We start from the raw sequence: 19,595 nt of genomic DNA on the forward strand, positions 1-19,595 counted from the left end.
ATGGCCACAAATGTTACATGTTTGTAAACACGCAATGTCATAACAAACCCAAAAGGCATTAACTCAGAACTGGTAGAGCTGTTTCCTTACTGAAAATCTGAGATACACCAGGCGGTTGAAATGTATCCATACATGCATGGTAAAATCCAGGGCATACAAAAGAGGTATCATTTTTCCTAGTGACACAATTATTGTTACTTTTGACAGATAAAAAAAATCACCTATGTTTCCAAGATCTAGAAAGGGTTTGAACCTGGCTATTATGAACATCAGCAAACCCTTGGAATAAACCCACTTTGTTCTTTCACCTGGCAGCATACTATTCTAAGAGTAATTTAATTTCTTGCAATCTCTCTTCCTCGTGCAGTTGAATCTGAGAATATTTAAGAACAATACTTTGATATAATTTCTCTAAAGCAATTCTGTATCCCATTAGACAATGCTGAGGATTCATGTGCTCTAGGTAACCACAAGCCATTAGAGAAAAGAAATCACTAGCTGCCCTCCAAAAAGACAGATCCTCCCAGGCAGATACTGCTACAGTTTGGCAATTTGCTGTAGGTTTTTGCTGCTTGTGATTTGACCGAGAGATGGAGTGCCCCAACTCTAAGTATGCTAGTCACTTCTGATACCATATTTAAGATGCGTAGGCTCGCTCCTTTTTCTTAGCCCCTTGGGAACAGGAGGGTGTCTGAGGGTCAATGGGTGGCTTTCCCCCCTTTAGCTTTAAAGACAAGGTCTTCATCTTTTCTCCAAAAGATTCATCATATGGAATATCTTCATGCTTCTGCTGAACCTCTGTATGAAAGCCTTATAAATGTAACTAGTCAAAGAGCATCAGTCCCAGAAATAACTGCATTTAACATCTTTGTCGGTTACAAATCTGTAAAATGGGGCAATTTAACCACAGATGAAGTTTGAAAATATACAGCATTTAAGAATCTCACAAAGCGTTATCCCCATTTTACAGATTAGGAAATGGAACCTCAGAAAGGTTAAGTGACTTGCCTCGAGAGCACTGTGGTCTAGTGGAATAAGCATTTGTCTAACAATAGTCAAGACAAGGGTTCTAATGTACTGAGTTGCTCTCTGACCTTGGGCAAGTTAACATCTGAGCCTCAGCTGCCCAAACTGTAAAATGAAAGAGACATTTGCCTACTTCATAACTAACATGGAAAAGTATTTGATAATGTAAGCGCTAATTGTAAAGGTCAGTCAACAGCAAAGGTAGGAGAACTCAGGCCCTTCTGACAACGAGAAAACCTCCACATAATACATTTTAAAAGCTTTTCAATATAGGATCTGTCTGGAGTTTTTTGTTGGTAAAGCCCAAATATAGAGAAAACCACCTTTTTATGAACATATAATTTAAGAGAAAAAATTTTTAAACATTGCTAATAAATAAGGACAGTTTTATATTCTTAAGTTCTATTTTTACATCACTGTGTAGCAAATTTCCAGATATTAGCTCTCATTATCATAAACAGGAGATGCACAGTTTATCTGCCTTACTAACTATGTCTCGTCTTCAAATAGCTCCTCTTGGGATTGTTTCATTTTTAATATTACTCTCCTGGGCAGAGAGGTAAAGGGATAGTAATTGCTCATGTATGTTCAGCCAACAGCTTTGATATAACAACAAAACACTGAATTACCTGACCATCTAAATTTGTAAAAATGTCATCTGAGTCAACAATCAAGGGATACTTAAAACAGCCACTATGATACAGGATGGGGGCAGTAATAGGGAACATCATAGCAGATGCATTCACTTAAACAGAAGTTCAAGCTTCAGGTAAGTTTCAATTTGCCCATATGTGCACATAGCCATTCCAGGCTTTCAAATCTGTAAATCGTTAACCATTTATAAGCACTTCTCAGAAGTCCTACCTGAACGCTTAAGCAATACTTAATGCCTACCATACTTGCTAGTGAAGCTGTCAATTTAAAATGAGGAAGTTTAATGGGTATTTTAATCAAAATCTTAATTCAAGTTTAAAATTGTTAGACTTTTTTAAAGGTGCATAATTATTTCTATTGTTCATTATTAATTATATTGGTCTACACATATCTCTTCTACATCTGATTTCAGTAATGTAAAAATAAACTAAAAGTTAACAGCAACTTTCAAACAAAACTAATGAATCTCAGAAAACATATTACAGAATGGGGCTAAGACATCCAAACATCACTAAGTCATTACAAATCTATTACATTCTTATGTCTCTTGTTAATTTGATGTTCATCATAAATGCAATAAAAAGAACTCAACTCTTTCAAGAATCAATTGCAGTTCAAGAACAGTACTCACCACTTCTTCCAGTGCAGCACTTCTCCCAAAAGAACAGGTGAGGTGTGTGAGGCAGTTAACAAACGAAGAGAAAAGTTCATTTGGAATGGCAGTTAAAACATTGCGAGGAAACACAGTTATCAGGTTGCTGAAAACACTGGAGATTCCCATTGCTTCAGAGTCCTCTATTTCAATTCTATAGATAGAAACAGCAGGGTTGGGTTTTTTTAGAAATTAGGAAAAAAGCCTAAAATTGGTCATTTTATGGATGACTTTCCTGCATTTAACAAACCAATATATACTTTATACTCTTTTCAGGAAATACCCTTTTTTTAAAAAACATTATTCCATTTTAACAGTCCAACTCCAAACACAAACTATGCAAAGAAATAAGCCACACTGGCTCTCTCCTTCCACTCCAAAGTAAAGATTAAAAGATGCCATCTAAATGTAAAGGGCAAGTGTACATACCCATTGATAGTATTCAGTAATCCCTCAATGAAATGTGCCAGATAATCAACTTGTGAACCTTCATCAGGAAAGACTGGCCCATGCAGAGAAGCTAGCTGTGCTAGGCACTGTAGAGAGTCTTGTGCCATATCTGTATCCTCTCTGATTTTTCGATGTACCTTTTACAAAGTGAAATAAATTAATTATACATGGAAAAACAGCGTGTTCTTACAACAGTCACATGGCTCTCAATCCAAAAGAGCAGACACCAAAAAAATCTTACCCTAATTTCTAGTCAATCTGAAATGACACTGCTTCTACAGCATCTCCCTAAACCAAAGTAAACATCAAGCTTGCTCCTCAGTTTATCAACGTCATGAGCCATGACTTAACTCACCAAAACTAACACTTAACTGGGTCCTACCTACATTTTAGAAATTGAACTGTTTAGTGCATGTTATGTCTTAAAGAGAGAAACAGATGCCAGCCAGTCAGACATACTGCTCCTTCTAAAAACAGCAATAATGACAGTCATCTGTATTATGCTAACTATGCCTAAGCTACAGCGTCTTGCTAAAGTTAGTTGATAAATTCAATCAAGATTATATAGATGCTTCTTTAGCAGAGGTAAACACTGAAGGCACACAAAACAAGTGCACCTCACCTTGGTAACATCTTCGAGACCACTAGTAATTTTTTCTCATTTCTGCAAATGGAGTGTTACATTACTAATGTGATTATCAATTCTGGATTAAAATAAATCTAACATCAATAGATTTAAAACACATTCTTACATATTTATTGCAATTATGAAATATGGACTTTAAGACTTATTAGGACAAGCATTTTATTTCTACAGGACAAAACAAATAGTATAATATAATGGTATAATAAATATTAGTACAGCCGGCCTCTCAAAAAAACCCAGTCTTGTTAAATTGATATATATAAAAGCAAAGTTAAATCTTTATTACCATTTCTCTATTTAGCCCATCTCAAATGTTATCCAAGTGATAATTGTGCAACTAACATGAACCTCTAAATGATACAGAAAGACTAGTTACAACTATTTTAACTTGTGAAAGATCAAATCACATGAACACACAATTTTGGAATTTAAAACAATTCTTCCCCACTCCACCCTATTAAAATAAATCTTACACCATGTAGAAATTGCCATTTTAAAGGAGAAAAATCCTAGTCTTACAAAACTTAGAAGTATTCCAATTTGTTAATTTACACACTTATTTGAACTATCACAGTTCATTTAATTTTTGTATTTGAACAAGAATTTGATATCTACAGAAGCAAAGGCTTCAAATTACTTCAAATGCAAAATAAGTCTTTATAAAAGACTTAAGCCATGCTACTTAAAACAAAAGTAACGAAAGTGTGCTGTTTTGATTTTTGTTCATTCACAAATGATGTAACAAACTGATGTATTCTTTAGTTTCCATTAAATAAAATAAATGTTTAGTATTCAGAAGAATTCATCTTCTGTATGTGATGGATAAGGCAGTTACTCAAAATTTAACACTGAAGAACAAATCAGAAGTCAAACATTTAACTCAGGGACTTCCTAATACAGTTAAACTAGAAAGGGTTAACCTGTAAACCCAAAAGTTATTTGCATTAGGAGGTTCACAGCTGACAGTAGCAACTGTCTAGATCGTCTAGACAGCTGTTCAGATTGTGTGTGGCTGTTAAGAGTTCTGCCAGGAAGTTTTTCACCTTTTCAAGAACTGCTGGAGCAAGATAAATTTTCTGTCAAACAAATGAATCTCCTTTATAAAACACTGAAGATAGATGTGCATTCAAACTCACGTGTCAGACAAATCACTTTTGGTTCTAGAGATTTATATATGCTACATGGTACCCACCCCTAAGAGTTTTGAGTATATTATTTCTCTGCTTTGCAAAAGGAACCCTAGCCTGAAGAATGTTGAGCTGTAAGATCCCAAGAGATGTGATATAAAATAAGATTAGCATAGCAGTTTACATAAATAATTTGAATGCTGTTGCTGGGCTGACTGCAATTTAAGCAAATATTAACAAAAAATAGTGGTAGAAAATTACTTTTACCCAGCTTTAAGATCAGTTTAAAAAAAAATACAAAATAACCATGTGTTGCTCAGCTATTTTCTAGTCAGATCTACTGTTGACCTTTTTGGTTTATATCCAGCTTATAATGAATGGAGTTTTATGCTAAACTTGGATGGAGATATGCAAAGATATTGCTAGTTTTCAACTGTTCTGTTGAGCAAAGTGTTACAGGAGCAGTGAAAACCTATTGTTCAGCTGATATTTGTAGAGCGGCAACACCTTAGCTAAAAAGGTATCTGATAACACTGCTCACTCATTATGCTCAGAATTTCATCTGGCAAATAGATATGTCCAAGATATGAAATGAATACATGATTAATTTTTAAAAGAAAAATAATTTAAGATACTTTACATGCAAAGCATGTTGATCACTTGATAGGAAAAGAAAATCAATAGTCCATCATCACCTTAGAAACTTGCTAGGGTAAAAATTGATGTTAACAGAATTAGTCTTACCTGGTACAAAAGGAAGAATCCAACAATAATGTTTTAAAAGAGGAAGGAGGTGCTTCTCTGTGACCTGTATTATGAAAGTTGAAGAAGAATGAGACTTACTGTAAAGAAAAGCTCCATAACTCTGATGTCCAGGAGGGTTTCACGCCACAACTCTGTTGGCTTTAGCATCACATTTTGTGAGGATTCAAACATAGCTATATAATGTCTGCCCAGTTATCTGGTGTCAAGGTCAACAATAACATTCCTACTTGCCTTTAAAAAAAATCCTAGATACAACAGGATCCATTCAGAAAGAATGTAATGGAAACAATCTTTAAGCCTCTCCACATACACAGCATAATTCATGCATGAGGCCAAGGAATAAAAGGTATTAAGTATTGAAAAAAAGAATGCTCCAGGAATGTTAGATAACAGTTTGATCATAATTATGAGGCATACCATAGTGATATGATCACTTTGATAACCGGGATATCTAATGTGACGGGGGAGAAGGGAAAAAAGCAACCGCAATTAACAGGTGTTAAAATTTATGCAAAATAGGAAATCATTTTCTAAAAAATTTTCCTGGCAGCTTTTATAAAGGCCTTATGATTGCTAAAGATAGCTCTTTGAAACATATATCCTATTTTTCTAAATAGCCAAATATGCTTCACAGAATGAAAATATGTTCCCCCCTGTATTACTCTAAATTTTTTTTATCATGCTAGGAAGAATAAAAGCATAAGGCACCACAAGTCATTGTTCTATTAAGCATATGTTCTTAAAAGAGAAACCAAAACACACACTGCATCTATGAATTCATTGCAGAGAACCATCTAATTGCTCAACATTAAATTACAAGCATGGAAATCTGCAAATGTTATAGTGCTGGATAACCAGAGATGCAAGAAAACACTTAAACATGTAAATCCACTGCACTCTGTGTCACTCTATGACTATACTAAAGTATATAAATATTTAAAGAGAGACATTGAGAATACGCAACACATAATACTACATGTGGTTAAAGGCATCATATATACTCCAGATTTCTCAAAATATGTAAAGTTCTAGACAGAGTTTATACTACACTAGTAGATGTCAATAAGCTGTACTCATATTGATCACATTATTCAAAAGAGTAAGCAAGTGGGAAATTTAAAATATATATATATGTAAGTGGCATAAACAAAAGTATGAGCATAAAGCAGGGCGCAACATTTTTACTGCCACTTGTTTGAGGAGACATCATGAGTACCACAGTGACTCCAATCATACGACAGCAACCAAAATAGAACCCCACCACCACCAGACACAGTTGAACCCTCATATAGTGAAGTAATTTTTTCCATAGAGCAATTTCATTGTAAGTGGGAGGTTCACTATAACCAGAACTGCAATCAACATATAATGAACTGAAAAAATTCAGGACTTTTATACTACTTCAATACAAAATGAATTTCATTACATACAAATTTACCAAATGTATATGAGAACAGTATGGACTCAGAGATACACAATAGATTGTTTCATACAGAAATATAAGATAATGGAGTTTTTGGTCTCATTTATATTTGAGAATATAAATGAAAGCTTAAGAATTTTTATAAAGTGACTTGATGAAAGTATTTCAGTTTTTTGGATGAAAATAAAATATTGGTGTAAGTTATTATAAGAAATAACAATCCTTCACCAAAACTTTATAATTACTCTCAGGTGCATTTCAAAGCACTTAGCAGTAGTCTAAATTGTACAGTAAGTTATGAATGATTTTCTCCACCCACGGTAAACTGATAAAGAAAATACAGCAAGATAAGTTATTCTTTACTTGTAAAAGTACTCTTCTCCTTAATTCTGTACCAAATGAATATGAAATAAAGAAGTACCATAAGAGGATTAGAGATTCAATTTACTCATTAGTAGGTCTAATTTACAAATGGGACCAGTTACATATACACACCTAATTTGGAATGAAAGAAGGGCTGGTTTACTGTCACTATTTTAACAAGCCTCAGTATTTAGTAGTCATATCCTGTTATTTTTAGAACTGAATCTCATACTAATGGCCTGATGACACATCTGACAATAGAAGATTTGTAAGTGAAATAACGTATATGTTCACAAAACAATCCAAAATGAGACTGCAGCTACAGCAGAGAACCTGGGGCCCATTTTCCAGAACATGTCATTGCACTAGTGCTAGTAAATGTATAATTGCTAGTGTAGATAGGGCTCAGGCATGCTTATCACAGTGTCATAAACACTTGCTTCAGGAGCACTACAGTGAAATTCCTGGTCTATGCTATGGCTTACACCGTTATTAGCATTGGTCCATCTGCAGCAGGGCTGAAAAATGGGTATGAAATTTGATATTGCACATGCAGCTTCTGATGCTACCCGTGAAAAATGCTGGCTTTGTAACACTGTTGTCAAAAATGAATTTGAAGACTGTCAATGCTCTTAAAGCAACAGAAATATGACTAAGTTGTGCAATACTTTTTCCAGGAGTTCAGACAGCAATATAGTTTAAAAATAAAAATGCCACTGCACCACCCTATAATATCACAGAAAAACTAACTCAATTTTTTTAAATTTTTTTTTTTTTTTTAAAGAGCATATCATTAAAACAGCTCACTGGTGATACCACACAAATGCACATTAAAAACAACCAATAGGAAATTCAACTTTGTACAGAGATAATGTAAAATACAGAGATTCTTACAGAAGCTGGAAGTCTTTTAAAATCAGAAACAAGATTATTCAGTGAACAGTCTCAAATTGTGCTGAGAAGTATAATAATGTAGAAATTTCATTCATGCCATGACATATAGTAAGGCAAATGTATTCACAGGTGCTTTTGCTGGAAGAGAACAATTGCAGTTCATACTGAAGTATTGTTTTGGAAGGGTTCATTTAGCTTACATTGGTTCCTCTCATCCCAACTTATGAATGCACCCACTAATGTCATGATGAGCATAGTCTTTACAGCTTAGAGAAATAAAACCATGTTTTCAAACAAGGGCAATCACTGGGAAATTAAAATGACTTTCAAACTATATATGCTCTAAGTATTACTTACAATTACACACATTTTTATTGACATACTATTAATGAATATCTGCACAACATACAATAGGTGGCGTTAACCTCCAGCTCTATACATAGGTCAGCCTTCTCTGCAGCGCAGCCAAATTCCATGACTCCCCTGTGGAAGGCACTCTGTGGGTCCAGAGCCCATGAGTAGGGAATGGACAGGATATGCACTGCTGCCCCTCTGACCCTCAAGAGGTGGGGCTATATTATCTTTTCCACAAAACCTCTCCATGGTCTGAGGGCAGCAATTGGGGATTAGAGCAAGTGTTGTAGCTCAGGGCCTTCTGCAGATCCACCAGGTTTGGTGGTGGGTCCCCACAGCCTATTCCAGGTGAAAGCAAACCCTGCCTCTTCCCAACACAATAGGGGAGTAGTTCACAATCAATGCTTTGATTTCCTCTGACAGATTTCTCCCACTGGTGTTTCTGCAGGAGGATGATCTGGCACATTATGAGATATTTGTTTCAAAGGTCATTTTAATCAAGCTTTAGAACTTGTTTGGAGAAAAAGTGTTTCAAGTGCAATACAAGTACTCCTATACATATGTTTTACAGATAATTAACCAATTTAAATAGAATTTAACAGCTGGAAGTCTGCTGTACAACCTTGTAATGCCAGTATACTGATTATATTTAGAGTTTAAAGACTGTTTCTGGTTTGCAACTCTGCCAAGCACATGGCCAGGATCTGAGAACAACTCACTAACACTGATACACAGACGGACTGGGATTGGTCCCTATGGGAAAGGGAATCTCAGTCTATGAGGGATCTTACAAACCCTCATAAGTCCGTACAGGATAAGCCTTTCATGTTTGATTTTTTTGGGGCGGTGGGGTTTAGGTAATAAAATGAGGAAAGCCCATGTTTGAATGCTTAGCATATTCTGCTTTAAAAAAAAAAAAAATCAGCCTACAATTTTAAATACTAAACTTTTTCCAGGACAGCATAATTAACAGTTCAGAGAAAGGCTCAATTACCTTGCAGGTGAGGTACTGGACTCAGAACACCTAGGTTCTGTTCCCAGCTTTGCCACAGACTTCTTGTATGCCAGTCACTTACAGCCCAGTTTTCAGAGGTGCCAAAACTGGAGTTGTGTGCACTCAGCACCTTGAAAAGTCAGGCCTTTAATCTCTGTCTCATTTCCTCTTTTTTTAAATGGGGATAAAACTGCTTCCTTACCTCCCAGAGGCACTGCAAGATCTATTAACGTTTTCAAGGTGCTCAGATACTACACTGCGAAATCAGAACTACTAACTGTGATATGTAACCTATCATTTCAATCAGCTTCTGTACCAGATGACTGGAAGGTAGCTAATGTGATGCCTTTTTTTTAAAAAAGGCTCCAGAGGTGATCCCAGCAATTACAGGCTAGTAAGCCTAACTTCAGTACCAGGCAAATTGGTTGAAACTGTAGTAAAGAATAGAATTATCGACACATAGATGAACATGATTTGTTGGCAAAGAGTGAACATGGGTAGGAATAAATGGTCAGTTTTCAGAATGGAGACAGGTAAATAGTGGCGTCCTCCGGGAGTCTGTACTAGGACCAGTACTGTTCAATATAAATGATCTGGAAAAAGGGGTTAACACTGAGGTGGAAAAATTTGCAGATGATACAAAACTACTCAGAATAGTTAAGTCCAAAGCAGACTGTGAAGAGTTACAAAGGGATCTCACTAAACTGGGTGACCGAGCAACAAAATGGCAGATGCCCATTGGAAAACATAATCCCAACTTTACATATAAAATGATAGGGTCTAAATTAGCTATTACTACTCAAGAAAGAGATCTTGCAGTCACTGTGGAGAGTTCTCTGAAAACATCCACTCAATCTGCAGCGGCAGTCAAAAAAAGCTAACAGAACGTTGGGAATCATTAGGAAAGGGATAGATAAGACGAGAGAAAATATCATATTGCCTCTATATAAATCCATAGTATGCCCACATCTTGAATATTGTGTGCAGGTGTGGTAGCCCCATCTCAAAAAAAATATATTGGAATTGGAAAAGGTACAGAAAAGGGGAACAAAAATAATTAGGGGTATGGAACAGCTTCATATGGGAAGCGATTAATAAGACTGGGACTTTTCATCTTGGAAAAGAGATGACTAAGGGGACGGATATGATCGAGATCTATAAAATCATGACTGGTGTGGACAAAGTAAATAAGGAAGTGTTATTTACTCCTTTTCATTACACAAGAACTAAAATAACATGAAATTAATAGGCAGCAAGTTTAAAATAAACAAAAGGAAATATTTCTTCACACAATGCAGTCAATCTGTGGAATTCTTTGCCAGACGATGTTGTGAAGGCCAAGAAAATAACAGATTTCAAAAAAGAATTAGATAAATCCATGGAGGATAGGTCCATCAATGGCTATTAGCCAGGATGGGCAGGAATGGTGTCCCTAGCCTCTGTTTGCCAGAAGCTGGGAATGGGCAACAGGGGATGGATCACTTGATGATTACCTGTTCTGTTCATTCCCTCTGAAGCACATGCCATTGGCCACAGTCAAATGACAGGATACTAGGTTAGATGGATCATTGGTCTGACCCAGTATGGCCATTCTTATGTCCTACGTCGTATATAGTTTACAACAAAATGTCTAGGAAAACCCAAGTGATGAAGCACTAATTATGGCTGAGTTCAGTTTCAATATGGTGTTGAAGTTTTGTTTAGTTATGTTTAAAATTAATGAAATCTGAACCCCCCCCTTCTCACACTCTGCTCAGTATCTCTTGAGACATTATTAACAGGATTAACACTTAAGTTGAACACAGGACCACAGACCACATGCCTTACTCAAAAGTACGTAGACCTTCAAAAAGCAATTCTAACTGCCTGGTTTCAGAGCTGAAGTCTGGTCAGCTTTTACCCAAGGGTGCCGAGATTGACAGCCTCTTATTTTTATGACCACTTTGGCACTTCTTTGCATCCACCCTCTGTAGCATTGGTTGAACTCTCTTTATGATCCAGCAATTCAATCTAAATATGGAATCTCCAGGCAGTTCATGTACACTGACAATCTGCTTGGCTAATTTTTTTTTTTTTTTTTTTTTTAGGAATTTACATTTAACACAGGACTGTACTGTTTCCCCTGCCCCCCCCCCCCTTTTTTTGGTCTCTTATGCTGCCTGATTGCATATTTCCAATTCCAAATGAGGTGTGGTTGACCAGTCAGTTTGTAACTCTGAGGTCCTACCGTATAACAAAGACCATGTCAACATGCTTCCACTTACACCATGCTCAGCGCCAACTTGAGCTTAACATCTTTTTGAATGGTTCATGGTTGGCACAGGATTCCAAGTCAGTGTAATCTAGGGGTTACCCTACGTTGCACACTTACATACAAATACCATCTCACTAAAGTAGCTCAGAAGATGAAAAGCAGAGATTGTCTACTGAACAAAGTGGTAGGCCCACTTGGAGTCAATGCACAAACTCTACATAGTTCAGGGCTTAACTCTCTGCTACTCAGTTGGAGAATATTGTGCCCCAGTTTGGTTAAACTCTGCCCACACTATACTAGTGGACACACAGCTGAATCATTTCATTATTACAGGCATGTTGAAGCCAACAAAACTTGTATGGTTACTAGTCCTAGCCAATGTTCCTCCACCTAACACTCAGTGTCTGAATACAGTCAAAAAACCAACCACCAACGTACAGCAAATGCCACACCAAGCACTGTTCAGGGATATATGGGATGGACTCCACCACTGACTGCAAAGCAGAAATCCTACCTGGACAGTTTTACACACTTTCCATCCAGTTGACATTATCAGTTCACTGTGCCAGACCAAATGGGAGAGAGCCTCTCCCACTACCAGGAACTCCTACATCATCATCAAGCCATATGACTGGCTACCTGGCTTTGGACTCCCAGCTGCCTCTTGAGTCAGCTTAACAGGTTCAGGTGTGGGGTAGTTCACTGTACCAAGACCAGTCATGGCTGGGGCATACAGGGGAACACACTGTGAATTTGTGGTGCTGTGGAGAATTCTGCACACATGTTGAATGGTTGTTCTTTTCATGCTGGGCTCTCTGGAGATCTTCTTAAGCTGAAAACAACCGATTCAGAGATCACAGACTGGCTCACGATGATTTAGCGGGGGGGTGGTGGTTTTAAACCAGGCCTTACTTGTCTTGCCCACATACAATTGCTATATTTACATGCCTCTTCTCTTCCTCTGGTAGTTAGGGCCTCTTATGGTGGTTTCTTCTGGACAATGTTCTCTAGAGCATTCCATTTGGTTCTCTGACTGCTCCGTTAGATTTAGTGATAGATGTTTCCAGCTGTCTTCAGAGACAATGATTGGAGTGCTAAAGCCTCCTTTAAAGATCTTACCGTGGCTCAAGGAATAAAAACCACCGAATAGATTCAAGGAGAATGTCCCTCACTTGTGCATTTAAGGCAATAGGCATGCTGAACCATTGAAGACAAAGGCAGATTCTCAGCTGGTGTAAACTGCTATAGCTCCATTGACGGCAACTATGACAATCTGAATCAGCTAAATAGCTGCACCATTATGCTACTAAAAAGAAGCAGATGTCTTAACCCAGATCCCATCTCAATATTCACTATGGAAGAGACCCAAGCCCTCCAGAGATGCAGATCTTAAACCTAAAACAAAAAAAGTAGCACTAAAGCAATCATTACTGTAGAACTACTAGCTAAACTATTGTTAAACTTTAAACTAAACCTATTAACTAAAACTTATAAAAATCTACGTCTTAATGAGTCTGAAGTTCCATGGCTGAATTCGCTAACAAAGAAATGAACACAATTTTGGGGGGAGACAGGACGACAAAAATCTTATGCTCTCTGTTCAAGAACTTTTGGATCTGTGGACAAATCACAAAGTCAGGCCCCTCATGATTTTACTGTTGTCAGTGGTTTCATAACTTGCAACTAAAGGCACGTGACTTACTGTAGAGAAATCAGGAGGATCTGCAGAGGCAATTTCATGAGAGAGATGGGTTACAAGGGGACCACGAAGGACAGCTTAGTTGCATAAATCAAGATACACATGGGCCAATGGTATATAGCTCTGAAATAGGATGTTTTAGTATAATATGTGGCTCCCAGAGTGGGAATCAGCAGAGGCAAATTTATGAAAGAGATGGATATACAGCACAATACTAGTCCTGAGTTATCCAGTCTCCCCCGAGGTCAGTTTAAAAATTAAGGAAAAAAAAAAAAACAGTGATCAGAACCAGCTTGATCCAAGTAAACAAAACAATGCTAATAAACAATGCTGTATCAGTACCAAAAAAAGCAATGCTACAGAAGCCAACATACCACTGCAGACTGCCATACATTCTTAGCAAAAAATAGGAATTCTATGTTATCATAATTTACAATTAGCACTGCCAAGAAATGTCTCAAGCATTCATAAACACCAGGTGAACTACTGTGTAGATAGTATTCATGGAGCTAATGGATAAAAACAACAATTGATAGATTGTCTGCATGTTATAAAGTGAGATGGAAGAAGCAGCATCTCACAAACCAGCTCTTGCCATCACTAATACTACAGTTTATCCATGATGCTGCCATGTGCCATCTGTGACATACAGATGCTTCATGTGAGAAACTGCATTTAGCTAAGCAAACTAGTGAGCATCCTATTACAGTATGAACACTTTTAGGCAGTGACTAAAAGTAATTTGTCTTAATACAATTCTTAAGAGATTACACTAAATTATATGACCCTTGAAGATTAAAACTCTCTTTGATTAGTATTGAGTTCATCACATTTTTGCCACTTCTTTTAAAGATACAATAATCATTTAACTAGAGATAACAGATATCTACTGCAAATTAACTTCAGTCTGTCCTTGATGAACACAGGAATAACCAGTGTATTTTGCCGAGGGAAGTACAAAATGCTATGGCAAAATACACACACACACACACCCCTGATGATTGTACAAGTCCATTTCTGAGGTCTGCTAACTGTCTGAGAATGAAGAGAACATCTGCTACAAAAATTTTAAAGTTTCATTTAATGTATTTTGATGTATTAAAAGTGCAGTCACATTCAGGCCGAACAACTGGGGACCAAATGTTCAAGACCTATGGCCAACTGTCACATTTTTTTTAAATTAAAGATTAAGACATTACGCTGGTGGAACTATTTCATGTTTTCTTAATAAAATTTAATTAATTATGATTCTAAATATGCTTTTCATATAAAATTGTAATGCCCAGCAGAGGGGAAAAAAACCCACATAATTCTCTCTTCCCTTTGATTATAAAAATACAGTTTACTAGCTACTGTTTCTTGAAAGTATCCAAGTGACTGAAAATCACTGCTAGTACTAATCCAGTGATAAGGCCTGATTATCTGTTTCAATTAACACCTATTTACTGGCACAGAACAAGCCATTTTCTGATTACATACAGCTAAAAATGTAAGCTAGGTCACTAATTTAATTCTCCAATTTTCTTTGCATCAGTGTAGTTGCACCAATGTAACTGCATCATGTCAAACCCACAGTGCAGATGGACAGCACTCATGTAAATTATGACTTGCACTGGTGGTGCAGCATATCCCAGTTTCCAGCTGTGGTATTCATCTCCACTAGGGTCTTGTACTGAGGTAAAACTACACCAGTGGGAAAACCCACAACTCAAGACAGCATAGAGATGTCCCTCTTCTGTGGACACTGTCGAATTGCAACAGGTGATCCCAAAAGATATCCAATATTCTTCAAATCCCAAATTTTCCTTACACAACCTCAGCCCATTCAGCAGTTGGCCTCCAGAATCAGTCTTCAAAGCCCTTGGACCAACCTCATCTCTGGATTAACTTCATTGACTTTAGCTGAGTTACACCAGGGCTGAATATCGCCCATTAATCCAGTCTGAATTCAGTGGTTTTCAACAGAACTGCACATGGGTGTTTTCTTTTAAATCATGGTACTTTCCCTATAACTTTAGGGGTCATAATACGAACTCAGCCTTCCAGACAAGACCTTAAGAATGTCCACTTTCAAGCATGGAAATCTCACTTTTACTATCTATTGTACAGTAGGTACACACATCCCAGAAATCAGGGCCAAAACAACCCCTATAACATGTTTTGATCACCCACAACCAACAATATTTCTGCGAGTGAAATAAAAGTCCTTACAGAGGATCCAGGTATAACATCTGAGTTTTTTTGCAGTGTATGTCATTCGATGCAAATGGATTTGAAAGGATTTAAAACAGCTTTATGAGTCAGAGATAAAAGTCACCCCTGGCAGTGAAGCTTTGCCATTTAACTCTTTGTTGGATAAATGCAAAATGCAGTTTACCATATCTACACTGATTTTCTTCTAGTCTATATATGTGTGTGTGGGCATCTTTATTCCTCTCTTCTAGTGTGTGTAGGCATCTCTATTCTCTCTTCTCTCATTCCTTCCCCCTACCTCCATGCCTCTTCCCCTTTCAGTCCCCACATTATAGTCCCTCCCTTCTTCTTTACTCTTTTAATCTCTTCCCACTTCTTTGGGATCCCAAGATCAGCAACCTGTCACACAGAGGAATGAAGGGCTAAGGGACTGTCTTAAAGCAACCTGTAGGTTGTCAGGAGGAAGGGGAAGTGTACCAGGTGCAGTCTGTTCTGCCTGCCTGCTGACAAATGCTTTTCTTGGTGGGATCCTAAGATGCTTTTCTCCTGCCCATGGAAAAAGTAGTATAGAACTTCTCTTCTAGCTCCCAAAGAAGCCAGAGGGGTTAATTCTTAGATGGCGTTAGTTCTACATCACCCTCTCCTTTTCTTGGTGGTGAGAAGGAGTGACAGATCCACAGTGAGAAGCTTTACAAGCAAAACAAGGTCTCTGATCTATCCCTGCTGGTTCTGCCTAGTCTCACATTAAAGCAGTAGATGAAAGTTTCCACTCTGCACCATCCCAAAATCTGCCAGACAATCCAGCAGCCCATAACTAGCTGCTGCTTCTATGAGCTAATTTTACCCGTCTGACAAATACTTACAACTTTAAAGAGAAAACAGCAATAACACCTTGAGTATATAGTAAATATGAGCAAATATGGGAGTGACCAGTAGAGTGCATAGCAAAAAGGTCTAAATTGCCCCCACTTGAAAAAAAATTCTCTAAATGTTACATTTTTCAAACGCTCCAGTTACCAAGTACAGGTGAAGTTAATTAGCTGAAGCAAAGGTTCAAACATTAAAAGGATATAATTTGGAGGAAGAAAGTTCCAGCTTAAGACTTGATTGGCTAGTGCAAGATAACGCTGAAACACTGAAGACATCTGAGCATTGAGGTTTTCACGTCTGCTGAATTCCTGTAGTACCTCCACTGTTAGCATGAAGATCTGCCGAAGGTCATCTTCCTAGTGTTAGGAAGAATACACGTACTATTAATGGAGTCTCCCATTCACGAAGTAAGAAGTTCTTGATCAGGCAAATAGTGAGAAATAATAAAATTAAATTTTCTTTACAAAATCTGAGATTCTTTCATTAACTTTGAACATTTCTTATATCTGAACAGAAACAAGGCCTTTACCTATGCAATGTAATACTAAAAAAAAAAAAGCTTAAATCTTACTAATTATAAATATTTGTCATTAAGAGAAAAAAACTGGTCACACATTTCTCTGACAACTGGTAGAGGAGGAGGGATTTGGTCTTTGGCATGGAAGAAGTTGATAAGCTGTTCCACAACAGTCACAGAACTTAAAGCTATGCCTTCACAAAAACGTTTATCCATAGCCAAACAATGCATCTGAGACAACCAGACCGCACCATCTGCAATAATATTTTTAAATGCATGGCTTTCCTTGGCTTTTAACCAAAGCTATATTTAAGACTATCATTGTTCCAAAGAGTATTAGTTTTATTTGCTATTGGTAGACAGGGAATTAAGATTCCTACTGTGTATAGATTCATAGATCTACATTCATAAAATGGACAAAAATGCATTACACTTTTTGAAACAAATATTCCTAACATTACTAAGATGTTTACTAAACAAGGAATTGATTTTAATTTCTAATATACAGGAGAATTTTGCACATACCATAATCGTTAATGCATTTGTTGGTGCATGAAAGTTTTCCTTTAACAACATTTCTATTTATCAGGAATATAGTTAGCATACGTTATTTTTATTTTATTTTTGTACCTGAAATATTCGTTTGCAGTTACCATGGAACTCCATGCTTAGTCCAATGTTGCTGGTTTTACTTGAACTTGAGAACTCGCTCAACAAAGCCGTTAAAATGGAACAGGCCAAAGTTTGCTATATAAGAAATAATATAAATTAAAAGTTGTTCAATAAGGCAATACTGCTTAAGATGCAGTTTAAATTATCTTATTAGAATATTTCTATGGACTTCAGTTACTTCAGCCACAAACTAGAGCAGTAGCTCAAGCTTTCCTTGATTCTGGAACACTTAAAGTAAAGCTCCTTGGATGAGCCATCTCGCCCTGGGCAGGTTTCACACCTTTTCTGAGGGAACTTTAATACTTGGGTAACATGAAAAAGTAATATTAGAGTATTAACACAGGATGAAAAAAAATCTGCTTTAAGACAATCATGTTTCTGCTTAGTTAGCTCAACCCATTTTCTATACATCTGTTTAGTTCCTTCCCTGTGCGTAAGGCTTTATGTTCATTAGGGGTATGTCTACCCTATGGAGCCTATGCTGGTTTAGCTATGTCAGCATAGCCCTAGTGTAGCCTAAGCCTACACATACAGGAGTTTGTTGGTTTAGGAACACCACCTCCCTGAATGATGTTAGTTATGTCAACACAAGCCCTCTTTCATCAACATAGGCCCATCTACGCTGGGGTTTCTGTTGGCATAGCTATGTTGGTATGGGGTGTTTTGCTTTTTATTTCCAAGCTATGCCAACACAGCTTTTAAGTGTGTACCAAGCCTACTACTAGCGAAGGTTCATCTTCCTGTTGCCTCTATTTGTCTAAATGGATCCAGGTCACTTTGCAGTTTGCTTTGGCCCTCCTTTGTGTTTGTTACTTTCCCATGGTGGTGTCTGATCATGATTAAATTTATACCAGAGACAGAGAATTAGATATAGCCAGTCAAAAAAGCACCTCCAAAGTCCAAGTGCCTCCCCCACCTCTAAAAAAAGTCCAGAACTGGGACAGAATTAGCAGAAAGTATCACTGCACGAAGGTTGACAGATGATTCCCTACTGACAGAAGTAGATATTCAAGCCACAATAAAGTACCTTGCCAACACAGGAAGCCTGTAGGACTGCAGAAGACATATCAGTCATTATATTGAGGTAGCTCGCAAAGGCTCTAACCAGATTGGGCCCTGGTTGCCCTTTTCTCACTCACAAAATTTAAGATAAGAGTCAATACTTCAACAGTTTTTATACATGAACTACTTAAAAGATGTGTTATCCTAAAATACAAGTCAAGGCCACACTCTTCTTTGCTGAAATATGCTGCAAAAAAAATTGCTTTTTGCAAAAAAAAACAAGTTTTACTCTTGATGCCAAAGTCCATTAATCATCTTTTTCATTAAATCATCTTCTCATTTTGCCCTGTATTTTACCATGATTGATCAACACACACAAAAGGAAAGAAAACATCTCGTACTGGGGAGGTGAATTACATTTCACTAATGATCAACATATTACACAGGAAACATAACAGACACCTTGTATTGATTAAATGAAAATATTTTTGCTTAATAGATGTAGCCAACACAGTTACAACTTCAAAGTTACTGGCTTTACTCCTAGACTGTTTGGAGCCAAGGTGCCAAGGATGGACAGAGGGGCAGGAATTGTTAAAGGGTCATACATGCCGGCAAGTGTCCAGGGGTTAAATGGAAATATGCACACTACCTCTGAACACCCGAAAGATTAAAGTTGAGATACTATTTATGCAAGCTCATACAACAGCTGAAAGCAGTGCCATCCACCCACCAACTGCAACATCTTTGTTCAGAAATGCCTCTGATGTCAGTACCTTGACCCTACAGACAACTAGTTATCTTAGCCAGTACACATTAAATTAAAATTCTTACTTGCGAAATAAATCCCACCCAGATCAAGCAAACATGGTTGTTTCATGCATCTTTGTGGACAATTGCCTACAGTACATTAAAAATGCACTTTATGTCAGCTTATTGTAATTAATTGCTAAATTCAAATATTTCTATTTCAGTTCAAAGTAATTCTTTCAATTTCAATTCTACTTAACTATTCCTTTTTTACTATTGTTAAATTGTGA

General features: G+C 37.1%; 1 protein-coding gene across 1 annotated transcript in view; it reads right to left on the minus strand.

The window, feature by feature from the left end:
* The window catches only part of XPO4 (exportin 4), a 131,445-nt gene that overhangs the window by 45,187 nt on the left and 66,663 nt on the right, over positions 1-19,595 (minus strand). Inside the window, exons 5-9 of the mRNA XM_074958221.1 lie at positions 17,512-17,628; positions 16,567-16,720; positions 5,399-5,511; positions 2,762-2,919; positions 2,312-2,486 (exon numbers count right to left, since the gene is read on the minus strand). Coding sequence (XP_074814322.1) covers positions 2,312-2,486; positions 2,762-2,919; positions 5,399-5,511; positions 16,567-16,720; positions 17,512-17,628 — 717 coding nt within the window. The remainder of the gene's footprint in view (positions 1-2,311; positions 2,487-2,761; positions 2,920-5,398; positions 5,512-16,566; positions 16,721-17,511; positions 17,629-19,595) is intronic.

Source organism: Natator depressus, chromosome 1 (genome assembly GCF_965152275.1).
Source record: "Natator depressus isolate rNatDep1 chromosome 1, rNatDep2.hap1, whole genome shotgun sequence".
NCBI lineage: Eukaryota > Metazoa > Chordata > Testudines > Cheloniidae > Natator > Natator depressus.